A 12,584-nucleotide genomic window follows, 5' to 3' on the forward strand; every position below is an offset into this window, starting at 1 on the left:
CCTCTGAGGTATCTAATGCTACGGACAGATAAAAGGGTTCCAGGTCTAAAGAATACCCCCACTGCTTCAGCATAATCCTTCTTTACATAATTCATAGCATCTTCATTATAAACTGAATATAATTTTATCTCCTTACCAGCACTTGAAAGTGTAATTTAACCTTATTGATTATAAAATGGCAGTATATTCACAGTATAAAATAATAAAGGTGGCCAGTGGTACAGTTCACTACCAAGCTGAATAAAACCTTACCGGGGGTCCAGGAGGTCCAAGGGGACCCTTATTGGCTTCTGAACAGGAACAAGCATGAGGAAGGGCAGGGCAATTTTCCTCATCTCTCTATGGAAAGGTTAAGATAGAAGAAGAATGATGTGCAGAACTTCAAATGCTAGGTATTTTATTAATCTAAGACATAGTATTTAGTAGAGTCTAAGACAGTACTCAAAAGCACCCATTTTAGAAAAATACATGTAATTGACTTTCAATAGGACAAGTAATCCAAGACGAGGTGGGCTTTTTTGAAAACTTTTAAGTATCCATTTCCAACAAAACATTTATCTCCACAAAGTAGAAAATAAAAGGTAAATTTTACAGTTATTGAAAGAAGTTTCTTACCAAGCCAGGAAGTTCACAGCATTTGTCTCGATTGGCCCATGAGGTAGCACAAATAATGTCAAACATCTGTAACTGCAGCTGTTTCAAAACAAGGGTGATGTACAATATGACTATCATGTAACATCAGTGCAAAATGGAGCCATCAGCAAGCAAGGCCAACTTGATTCAAGCACTCAGGTTAGACAAAGGCTTTTGACTTTGAGCAAGCAAGCCACAAATACCACACTTCAATGGTAAAACCACTGCTTCTACCAAATGTGTGCCCAATCAACTCATCTGAACTATCAGACATTACATGAACCGAGCAAAGCTGTTCAAGGTTAAATGCTGCATGCATTTGTTGAATTTTCCCCCCCTTCTTGCTTAAATTCCTTATTTTGGCCAATGGTGTCTTCCAGTGTCTTTTTATAGCAAAAAAGACATCAAGAGTCAGGTGAAAGAGAATTTAGCTTCTCTGAATAACTCCTCTTAACCCTCTGGTCTGCTCTTCAGATTTTATCTGGGACAAGGTCTTCTGTAGACTATTACTTACACTGGAGCTGAGCCACAAATAATATTTCTCTTTTTTTCCAGTTTAATTTTGCTTTAGAATATGCCCTCTCTTAACCGTATTATCCCCAGGCAATGATAGCTTAAGAATGGGGAAAAGCTTGTTCACCACGTGACAATACTGGGCAAAAGAGAAAATTCCCATCACAGGTCTGGGAACATGGTTTGGACAAGAATTTAATCTGCAAGAACACACACATATGCTAAAAATAGTGGCTGCTTGATACTCAGAAACAATACACTAAATAGGACTCAATGGTAAAACCAATTATCTCCTTTACAGCCCCCACTGAACAAAGGGGTCTACAGAGATGAAGCTTTCTTCTGTTACTATTTCTATTCTTTTTCCATGCCTTGTTTATGTGCATACTGAATAGGGAATGGTATGGAACAGAACATCCCATTAAATTAACCCCACATGTTAAAAAAATGGAGGAACTGCTAGAGACAGAATGCTGGGTTTGTTCCCACTATTTTCAGTGGCATTATTTTAAGATCAGAACAGAGGAATGAATTTTAAAATTTTCTTATGACTGCATTGCTTCTAAAGCTGTTAAAATTAACTACATATGTGCACCTTTGGTTTTGCCTCATTTTTTTTTCTTATAAAAGTCAAATATTATATTTTAAATAAAGGCATACTTTCATATAAATAGACATTCTCCTCACCTGCCAGCAGATTACCTGGTTTGTGGATTTGCTGTACTACAGATGCAGACACAATGAGCTGGCACCATGCAAAACACCTCAGACAGCTGAAGTGCAGCATGAAGGCAGCATCTGGACTCCCAGTCTGGCTCCATGGAGACCCACCCTGAGTCCAGCAGCTGTGTCCATGTCTGTGTCAAATGGAAGCTGGCTGCACAGGGAGCCACTGTCTCCCTCTTTGCTGCACATCCCTAAGCTCCTAACTCCAGGAGGCCTCACTAGAGCAGCAGCAGACAAAAGTGCAGGCACACACTGCTCTGGGACACAGGATACCTGGCTATTTGCATGATACTGCTCTTAATCACATTAACATCCCAGAAATGGGGTGCAGCAACACCAGAACTACTTCTGTAGAGAGCACCTTAGGTTCAGAAGTTGTATTGCCATTTTGTTCCTTCATCCAGTCCATCCCAAGCTATTCTGTTATCCTGATCCATGGTAGGACAAAATTTATACATAGGTGTGTACATGTATATTGTCAGGACTAGGCAATCTGGACATCCATAGGAATAAAGTATTTTGGTGTAAATTAAAGAGCAAACAGACATTTTCTGAAATGCTGAATTCACCAATCAAGTGTTGGATGACTCAGTAACCTTTTTTAAAAACATTATGTGGGTTGCTCTGACTCAAGCTAAAACCCAAAACAAAGCTTTCTTTGCTACTCCTAACATTTATTCATAAGTCTATGCATTCATAGTGATTTTACTTTCTAAGTATCCAGCCCCACAAGCAGAATCAGTAAGGTGGAAAAATCCTCATCAAACCAGGCTACAGCTCTGCAAATGTTCCTACACAGACCACCTTAGACAATACTATTAGTAATACATATACATGCAAGCAAACAAGGTTCAAAGAGGAGGAAACATCAATAAAGAGAAGGTCTGTGGATTGTAGGTGATGTTTTAAAGCTGGACTTTCCATTAAATCCCACTGAAGGAATAGAAAACATTACTTGCTGCAGGTCCCAGTCAGGTTTCATTGCTCTGGCTACAATACAATCCTGAGATGACTAATTCAGGAGTGTTAAAAGGGTTTGGCACCTTGAGCCTAATCCCCTTTTTGATCTGTCTATCTGTCTGTCTATCTCTGCCTGTTCATTTCACCATTGCACATTGTATATATTGATGGGAAAGAAAACTCTGGTACAATTATATTTCCTCAAAATTGAAATGTCTAGCAAAACACAAATGACTGCTCTGTATTGATTTATTTTAAAAATACACTAAAAACATTCCAAGAATGTTAAACTGCTCCATGTGAATATAATTAGAACAAAACATCCACAATTTTGTTCCAAAGTAACTGCCTGTTTACTTTTATTTTATGTAATAAGCGCCTCTAAAACTGAGATCTACTAATCTAGTAGCTGTTCTGAGAACCTCTATCCTGCTCCCTACTAGAGTCCTTTGATGTCCTTCAAATTTTGGAGTAGGAAACCAACTCATCTGTGTGTTAAATGTGACTATTTAAAGAAGTACTGTCAATAAAAATAAATTGTGCAGAATGGAGACTTCAGAGGATGGTATTTGGGTGCTTTCTTGATTTGTTTCTAATTTGGTATATATGATAATACTAGAAGACAGCTTAACCCTACTAAAGAATTTTCATCTTCATCTACACATTTCTAATCTTACAACAGCTTTACAGCTCATTTGAACAAAATGAAATTTTTCAGTCAGTGGGCAGTCTGAATTTTTTTTTATAGATTCCTAGGTTCTAACAAAAGACACATTTCTTTCCACTTCTTTACAAAGGCTTCTCTAATTCCAAGATTCCCTAAGTCTGCCTTTTTCTGTTTCTATTGGAATGTGACTACAAAGGTTTCTCTGTGTAATTGTCTTTCCAGGCTTCATATAATTATTATCCATCAATTGGGCCCTAAAAGCTCTTTCTTTTCACACAGAGACGTGTTCTGAGGGCTTATTTTTTATTAAGCAAGGGTATTTTCATATATTAACAAGAAAATACATATTTGAAACCTCATTTCTATTCAGGTCAATCCTTGGTTCAAGGTTCACATTCTCTGCTAAACTCATTCTAGTGTCAAGAAAGTTCAAGGAAAATTAGCAAACACTACTATGCACAAAAAAAGTCAAAAGCCCCCCAAAAAAACAAAACAAAACTGAAAGACATGCATTGGTGGCCAAGCAGAAAGAATAATCAATTACTGCTTCTAGGAGAATCATTTCAGAGGAATGAATGAGCAATTAAACTGGGGGAGAGGGGAGACCTCTCACACTTGAAATATCTTATATTATAAAAGAGCTAGGAATATTAAGATGGGAGTTTTTGGGGACAGCCTGTGCCAAACCAGTTCGATTTTTTAGTGAACAGACAGTGAATTAAGGGCAGACAAAGAATCAGAGGGAATAACAGACATGGGGAATAGTTACCAAAAAAATTTAAAAACCAAAGTTTAAATAATTCCAGGCAAAGGAGTTATACATCATATTACTATATGTAAATATCTTTGGAACACAAGTATTATCTGAATGTATCAACTGTGTTTACATATGTTTTTGAGAATAAAATTTCCACAATAACTATTTTATTATTTCATTAATTTAAATAGTAAAAAAATAGATTTTGCCCAAGTTGACAACTACTACAGGCTTTGCAGAATTTCTGAAATGCTGGGTCTTTACTATTTAAAATGCGAATTCACTTGGCTTCAAGTTAAAACTAGCTGCAAAGTTCCCAAGCATTTGATTTTTTTAGGATATTTTAAGTGCTAGAAAGAGTTGTTCCTGTTCCACTCACCGGTGCAGAATTGTCTCTTGGTCCCCTGGATCTCACCATCCTCCCCAGCACTTCTATGCCATCAGAACTAATATTCCCTGCTGCATTAATGGTCTTCTCACCCACTTCCTTGCAGTCAATAATTATCTTGGCTGTGGTCTTGCTGATAACAACATGCAACTGAGCAAAAGAGAAGATGCTTTAACACACAAAGGAACATAAGAAATAAATGTGTTCTTTCCTTGGGAAAAGGAGGGCATTTTTTGACATGAGCTCCTAACTCCATGTTTGCTAATGAAACTCAAAGAACACTCCAAAGCAAACAACCTGGATAACCTCTAGAGGTCCCTTCCAACCTGAATTATTCCATGATTGTAAGCTGTTGAATGAATTTGGTTTATTTTTCTGCTTCTGGAACATCTGCAAAGAAATTGGCAACTTACATAATTTATTCAATAAATAAATAATTTGTCCCAACAGAAGATCTGCACAATGTTCATATGTCACTCAGATCCCAAAGAACCTTTGATTTATGTGGTCATTCCCTGCATAGAGCATTGGATTTCACCATTACAGCCACTATAGCTAGCCACATGCAGAAGCCAAAACTAAGCAGTAAAATTTAGTTTGTAAATTATACATTGACAGCAAAAGCTGCCATAGTGAAGTTTTTACACCGAAAAAATCAAATCACATCAAATGCAGTACAGAAAGCAGAGCACAACATCCAAATTCTTTCCTTCTGCCTTGATCACACTCTGTTGTCTCTCACTGATGCAGCAGAGACACTCCCAGTAGGGAGGACTAACTACAACTGTCCTGTCATGAGCAAACTCTCAGGACTTTTGTTTGTTAAGGAAAGATCCAAATAACAGGAAAAATGTCAATGACAAAATTACCCTCTACAACAAATAGGTGCTACAATCCCAGCACTGCTTCACCTGCTTTCAGAAAGAATGTTAAAAGTTCTCAAGTAACAAAAGAAAGTTCAACATGGCATAGCTCTTAAAATATATTTTAAAATTACTACTGATGAAAAAATGATTTTTTTTTCCTGGAAATTTTATTTTGAATGACACTGCCAATCCAAATCTTAAAAGGAAAAGCTGATTCCTTTCTAAATTACTTTTCAAGATATGTATATTTAAACGAACCCTAAAACAAAGGCAAAAAGTATGAGATGAAAATTTAACACATCAGCTTCATGGTAAAAACTATGATTTGTTTAATGTTAATCTAATACTGCCAAGAGACATATGACAGTAAGGTAGGAGATGCAAAATACACTTTTTTGGCAGTAATTGATCTCATAAAACATGATTTTGAAAAACTCACAAGTTTTTATTCAGAGTACTTTTTTTCTCCTATTATCATTACTAACCTTATGAAAACTCCCATAAAATATCTTCCTTATTTCAGGACCTTCAAAAGTTACCGTTTGAAAATCTCCTTTGTAGTCATAGTTAAAGAAAGTCAGAGTTTTTCCACCATCTGTGTGAGATCAAAATTAAGGGCTCTGTGTTAAAGAAAAGTCCTGGTACAATATTTGAAAGAGTAAATTTGCATTTTACAAAGCAGACCAAAGATGACAGCTCAAATGTCAGTAAAACTCATGCATAAACAACACACTGACCTGCAAGTAACAAGTTACATCAGAGAAATGCTCTTTCCTGGTTTGACAGGAAGGATGGACCGGCAGTTCTGAGTCTATATCGCCCATGTCTACCTGGCTCTACTCTCTCATTCATTCTCTGTGAGAGTTGGACAAGAAAAACCCTTCCTCAAGCTGGCTGAAAACCTAATTCCCACCTATTTCAAGGTGACAACTGGCAGCTATCAATAACAGGTATCACAGGAGCTTCATCTTCTCAACAGCAAAACTTTGTAAATCATAATCCCTGTTTCAAAATTGTGAAAGTAAACAAAAAGTAAAAAGTGAAGAAATGAAGAGCCACCAAGAGTTCCCATCTGTGGTCCCAACTCTGCTTTTCACCAGACTGCATTTTCTCTACATATGCTCCCAGTAGCTCTGGCTTATATCAAGACAGAGTTGATCAGAATCAGATCCAAAGCACTGGAAATCTTAAAAGCAGATGAGTACCTTACAACAAATTGCATCTAGTGTAGATCCTTGGAATCCAGTTTAAAGCAGTTAACTCAAAATTTGACTCTAACTCCAAATTAAACTCAGTTAAATTGAATCTAAAAACCATACATTAGAGATTACTCCCCGCCAGATTCAGGTGGTTCTTCTGGTAGCAGATGGAAGCACAGGCAATAATAAAACTAGACACAGAATTAATCATTTGTACAGTTAGGATCACTGATAAAACACAAAACACATACTATCTAAAATAACTCCAACCAGTGGTTCATACGCTTCGTTTAAAATCTCCCAGAGAGCAAACGGCTCCTGCGGCGTGTCCGGCAGCACCCGAAAGAGAAACGTGATGGTGTAATCAGAGGGGAGACCTTCAGGATGCAAGTACCTGTGGGAGAAATAATGCCTCTGAAACTGAAACAACACTAAATCTGGTGATTCACTCATCAAAATTTCGTCGGACATGCTTTCCATTTCTCTGTATATTCCCTTAAAAATCAAGACTGAGAACTGATAAAAGTGTCTATAAAATCTACTCAACTTGATAACTCTGAAAGAGTGCTTATGAAGAAAGTAGAAGTTATTGTCTTCCTTGAAATTTACAAAATTGACCTTAAAATTTAACTTTTTTTTTTATTATTTTTTGAAGATCAAATCAGAGGTCAGGAAGTAAAGCTGAAATTAAGTATATTTAAAGCTCTTAAAAAACAATAGCCAATCTCAAGACCTTTGAAATTGTCTGATTTAGGAGACAATGGATATTGCTTGGGAGACCAGTCTCAATAGACATGTCCTTTGTCATTAAACCATTATAAATGGATTAAAATTAGGAGTGACAAGACTGTTATAGGAAGCTTTATAAAATATAGAGAATGGAGTTTATAGATTTCAAAGCCAATACAAAAGAAAGTGAAGTCAAAACAGATCACATACTGAAATACAATCTGGTTTCCTAGAATTTATGCAGAAGAGAGAGGAAGCTTATGATATAAAAGTATTTTATGTCATTTCCAAAAATTCATTATTTCTTACTTCAAGTTGAATTTAACATTTTGTTGTCAAATCCCAAAGTGAAACTTTTGGACAAGTGTCTGAGACAACTGAATGTTAAATGTTAATTAGTCTGATTCCTTAAAATGATAGTAAGGGGATCTGAAAGAAGTCTCAAGAGTTATCCAAACAATTTCTTTGCCCCAGATATGACCCATTCCTTTTTAAGTGTTTCTGGCACATAGTATGAATCATGCTGAAAAGAGATTTAACATAATATATCATCAATACATTCTTCAGTGTCAATAGATGATCAGATGTGATGTTACACTGCCCATTTCCCATAGAGAAAGAGGGGGAACTCAATAGATAAAAGAAAAAAGCCTTTACAGTGTGTTCATTGTACAAGAATGAAAGCCAATTCAATAAGCAGGGTGGGTTAAACACAAGGTTTGGGGATACAGAACTCAAAAAGGAGAATGAAATTAATGGCATTCAGTGACAAAGCCAAGTGGTATTCAGACATACCTGTGGATCATCAAGAGAAAGGTGTTCTCTGAACCATGAAAAGGAGTGAAAGTCTAATGAAGCAGTAAGACTGGGCTGGGGTGGCAGCTAGAGAATAGCATATAAAGGCAGCAGATCAAATTAGAAAGAAGCAGAAAGGGGAGAAAGTGAGAAATGTTAATCCCTCAGCATTTCAGTCCATCAAGGCCCAGGAGGAAACAAAACAAGGAGAATGTGAAACAGCACCAAGAAGTACAGCTCCAACTGGGACATAACAGGACAATCACACACTCTGATGATATCTAATATAAACCTTCAATTTCTCACTGTTTTTCTTTCTAATTTATCTTAGGTAAAGAATATTTTTCATTAACCTTTTCATTAACCACGTGTAATCCATCAGAACCACTGCTTCTCTCTGGTGACACTTGGAATGGGGGTCTGGACTGAGAGGAACCCAACACAATACAGACACTGTTTGTACAAGAAACAGGGTTTCCATCACTCCCCCTCTGAGGAATGACTGTAAAAGTTCAGTCAGGGGATTCTTCATGGCCTCCTCCACAACCCTCCCAAGACACAGTCCTTGTGACTGAAAGGTGTCCTACCTCCCAGGAAGGTTCTAGAAGGGGTTCACACAGACCCACTTCAACACAAGGGGCTTAATCTTCCTTTGTAACCAATGTCTGGACACAGACTGCAGTAGAAGTGACTGAGGACAGCTGAAGCAGACTCTCATTCTGACCCTTGCTTCAAGGACATGCTGAACTCTGAGACTTCAACCTGCATTCCAGAGGCACCCTTCACAAAGTGCTGCAGACTGGAATCTGCCCAGACATGGGCCTGCATGAAATTGCCAGGTGTTACACAGACACAAGTCTGAAACAGGCTCATGGGAAAACCAAAATAGCCAGTGGGCTTACCTACTTTTACCTACAATTGTTATTTTTTAATTAAACTGCTTGAAGGGTCAAAACACCAAACAGTTTTCCTATTCATCAGTATATCACAGATATACATTAGCACCTCTGCTCTTCTGACTTAAAAATACTAGTCCCTGATATGAATAATTGTCTGCAGTAGAAAATTATCTTCATGTATTTTTTAGTATTTATATGTGAATACATACTTGGTAGGCTGGGATACCAGAGCATCCTTGTGTAGTCTGTAACATGGGAAAACATTAAATGTACCGGGTTCCATGGAAACCCCTTCCACAGCTGAAAACTCCTTTTCAACCAAACCAAACATTTCCATCATTTTAAATCCTGGAAGATATCAAAAGGCATATTTTATTAATTTAAATTAATACTGCATCAGAGGATGCAAAAAAAGACAATGCCAATTGTATCTAAGAGTTTCATTGCCTCTTACCATGAAGGGAAATGTATTGCCTAATACTGTGAAAATAATGTAATGAAAATTATTCCATAAATCAGAAACAAAAATGAACACAAAATACTGTACCTGCAAAATTATTGCCATCTTTAACTACCAGTGGACAGGCTGGAAAGGAAAAAAAGATATATTTAAGAATACAAGAGATGTCCCACTGAGTCAGAACAAGCATGCATTTAGACTTAAACTCAGCACTCTACCCCCAAGAGCAGCAAAAGGAGAGGCTGGGTAGGAAGGAAAGGCAAACCTGGCCATTTTCTACTCCATTCTGTTGATGTTTCTCAGGATCCCCAAGGGTTGTAGCACAGATATTATGTGTGCTCCATATGATAGATTTTTATGGATTTCTTGTCCATTCATTTGTCTAATCCTCCCTATAAACCTGCCTTCACAACCTCTTCAGCAATTTCAAATTTGTTGGAAAAAAAAGGCAGCAAATTCGTTGCCTGTTACATAAAATAAAGTATGTCTTATATGGGGATTTAACCAAGTATTCCCTAATTCTCTGTGAGCTTTTCCAGCCTAACCCATCTCAAGTCCAAGTACTGAAGCTGACATTCTCTGCACCTTTTGAAACTCTACAATAGTTTCCATGAGCACGAGAAACCAGAACAATCCTTAAGATGTGTGCTCGCATTTTAAATAGCTGCAAATCTGATTTATGCATTTCTTTTGGCAGGGAAGAAAGGTCGCTAATATATTTCAGGAAAGGTGCCCTGGGAAATCAACAAGCCTAAAGCAGCATATCAACCAAATATGGCACCCCAGGATGCTCCCATTTGAAGATCACTTTTAGAAAACAAGCACAAGTGACCAATAAATGATACTGTTGAGAATTGTCAATGTTTAACATTCTCTCTAACATTGAAAGTAGAGCTCGTGGTCAAAATCCCAGAACTGGCGGCTCACAAGCAACATCCTTTTAGCTTACCAGCTCTGACAATTCAGAGTCTCAGGATAATTCCCAGCCCTGTGCACAAGGACTCCTCACAATCACAAACAGTTCACATCAGTCACACAGTGCCTGTTCCTGGCTTACACACAAGGAAATACATTGTGAGCATGCCCCTAAAAGCATGTGAATTGCTGACCAATAATCATTAAGTGTTGCTCTGGAATGCCTATTCCTTAATTTTCATAAAGAGATGGAAGTGTGGCTTTCTCACAGATTTCGGAATTTGAGTGTGTTTTAAGCTTTTGCTTAGGCCACGACTCATCTACTTTCATAACAAAAATGTGAATGATTTGATCTCTATTAATAAATTAACCATGTGACTTGAATAAGAAAGAATGCAGCTAGCAGTACTCATACAGAGGGTTAAAGTAGCCTAGAAATAAAATATAATTATCTTTTATGATTCTGAAATGTCAACAACATCTGAAATGAGTTTTTGACAACCAGTGGCTGTATTCTGGCTTTATAGAAACAACCATTAATTATTTTGAAGTCACAGAACCCTCACTTCTTTAATCTTCTGCAGAAATACATTCAAATTATAAAGTCAGCAGTAAATTATATTTAAAAGATCAAGAATTTGTCTTAATAGAAAATTAATAGTTACAATCTCCCCAGTATTTTGCAGTTATTTTAGAAACAAACATAAATCAAAATGGCTTACTTGCTGATGCAGTTTCACAAACAAAAGTGATCAGCTCATCTTCAATCTTTGTAAAGGCATCAAAGTCATCCACAAAGAAGACATGTCTTTCACTGGGCTTGCTGCCAATATTAACTAACTCTGAATAGTCAGCATCAGCCACTCCAATAGCAAAAAAGGTAAAACCTGTAAAACAAAAAAGAACACTCCTGTGAGTCATTCATTTTGAGAGTGGAAATACAATATGAACACAACTGTATTTGCACTGACTCCATTTCTGATTAAACACCAACTTGGACATTGAATTATTACTCTATAGCATGAGAAAATTCACTCATGTTATCTAAAATAAAAGTAAAACATTGTCTGTGAACTATTTCTTCTGCCTATTTATGCTTAATTAATTAAAGTTAAACTTTAAGCATTTTCTTGAAGATATATGACTACTCAATAGTTTAAAGTGTTAGCACACATTTAAATACTTTTTAAATTTAATGCTATACTGTATTACACAAAAATATCCATGTATCAAGTACAGAATAAATAAAAAGTAGAGAAATTAATTTTCTGCAGGTTATTTACAGATTTTTTCTGTGCCACATGTTAGTACATATATGATTTCAAGGCACTGGTGCCTCATGAGTGAACACTGAAATAAATGCATTCTCATTTCATCAGCAATTTAAACTGCACTGGTTGCATCTGTTCTATATATTTAGCATGAATATTTTTCAAAATATGAGCCTGATTCAAAGGATTTAAATCAAATGGAAACTGTACCCTACATGTTTCAGGAGCTACAAAAGAGCCATAAGTTTTTCAATATTTTTTTTTCCACAAGAGATGAAGGAAAAAAACCTCTCTGCACCAGGCTGAACACAGTTAATGGATACACTGTTCTAGCATGGCTCAGTCACAAATTTATTCCAGTCAAGCAATATTATCTTTAAGTTTGAATGAGGACCAGGGGCATTCATCACCTTCTGCAGAGCTTTAAGCATAACAAAACTTTGACTTAATACATTTTAACAATATCTTCATGTCTCATCCAAGATCAGCACCTCTTAGTGCCAGCCTCCATCACAGATGCCCATCAGTATCCACCCTATCTGCAGCCTCACTGTGCAGCACACTCCAGGGGAAATGGGAGAGGGGAAGTCCTGTGCCACATCCCAGCAAATGAACCCTCACAGTGCCATCTTCTCTGGAGGCCATTCCCAGTCCAGGAGCTAACAATGCAACTGCAAGACTTGCCTGAGAGATTAATAATTTCTGTTCAGCTTAGACACAAACTCCAATTTATTCACAAATACGCAGTTTTCTTTCATGTAAGCTCACTATTTTGTCGTCTGCTTTATTGATGAAGCCCCCACACT

At 37.0% G+C, this 12,584-nt stretch overlaps 1 protein-coding gene across 2 annotated transcripts in view; it reads right to left on the minus strand.

Moving 5' to 3' along the window:
• The window catches only part of COL14A1 (collagen type XIV alpha 1 chain), a 111,561-nt gene that overhangs the window by 27,297 nt on the left and 71,680 nt on the right, over positions 1-12,584 (minus strand). For both annotated transcript variants that reach the window (XM_084201510.1, XM_084201509.1), the window contains exons 28-35: positions 11,230-11,394; positions 9,680-9,718; positions 9,342-9,480; positions 6,961-7,103; positions 5,996-6,105; positions 4,636-4,794; positions 616-693; positions 253-339 (exon numbers count right to left, since the gene is read on the minus strand). In XM_084201510.1, coding sequence (XP_084057636.1) covers positions 253-339; positions 616-693; positions 4,636-4,794; positions 5,996-6,105; positions 6,961-7,103; positions 9,342-9,480; positions 9,680-9,718; positions 11,230-11,394 — 920 coding nt within the window. The remainder of the gene's footprint in view (positions 1-252; positions 340-615; positions 694-4,635; positions 4,795-5,995; positions 6,106-6,960; positions 7,104-9,341; positions 9,481-9,679; positions 9,719-11,229; positions 11,395-12,584) is intronic.

Source organism: Fringilla coelebs (genome assembly GCF_963513975.1).
Source record: "Fringilla coelebs genome assembly, chromosome: 1".
NCBI lineage: Eukaryota > Metazoa > Chordata > Aves > Passeriformes > Fringillidae > Fringilla > Fringilla coelebs.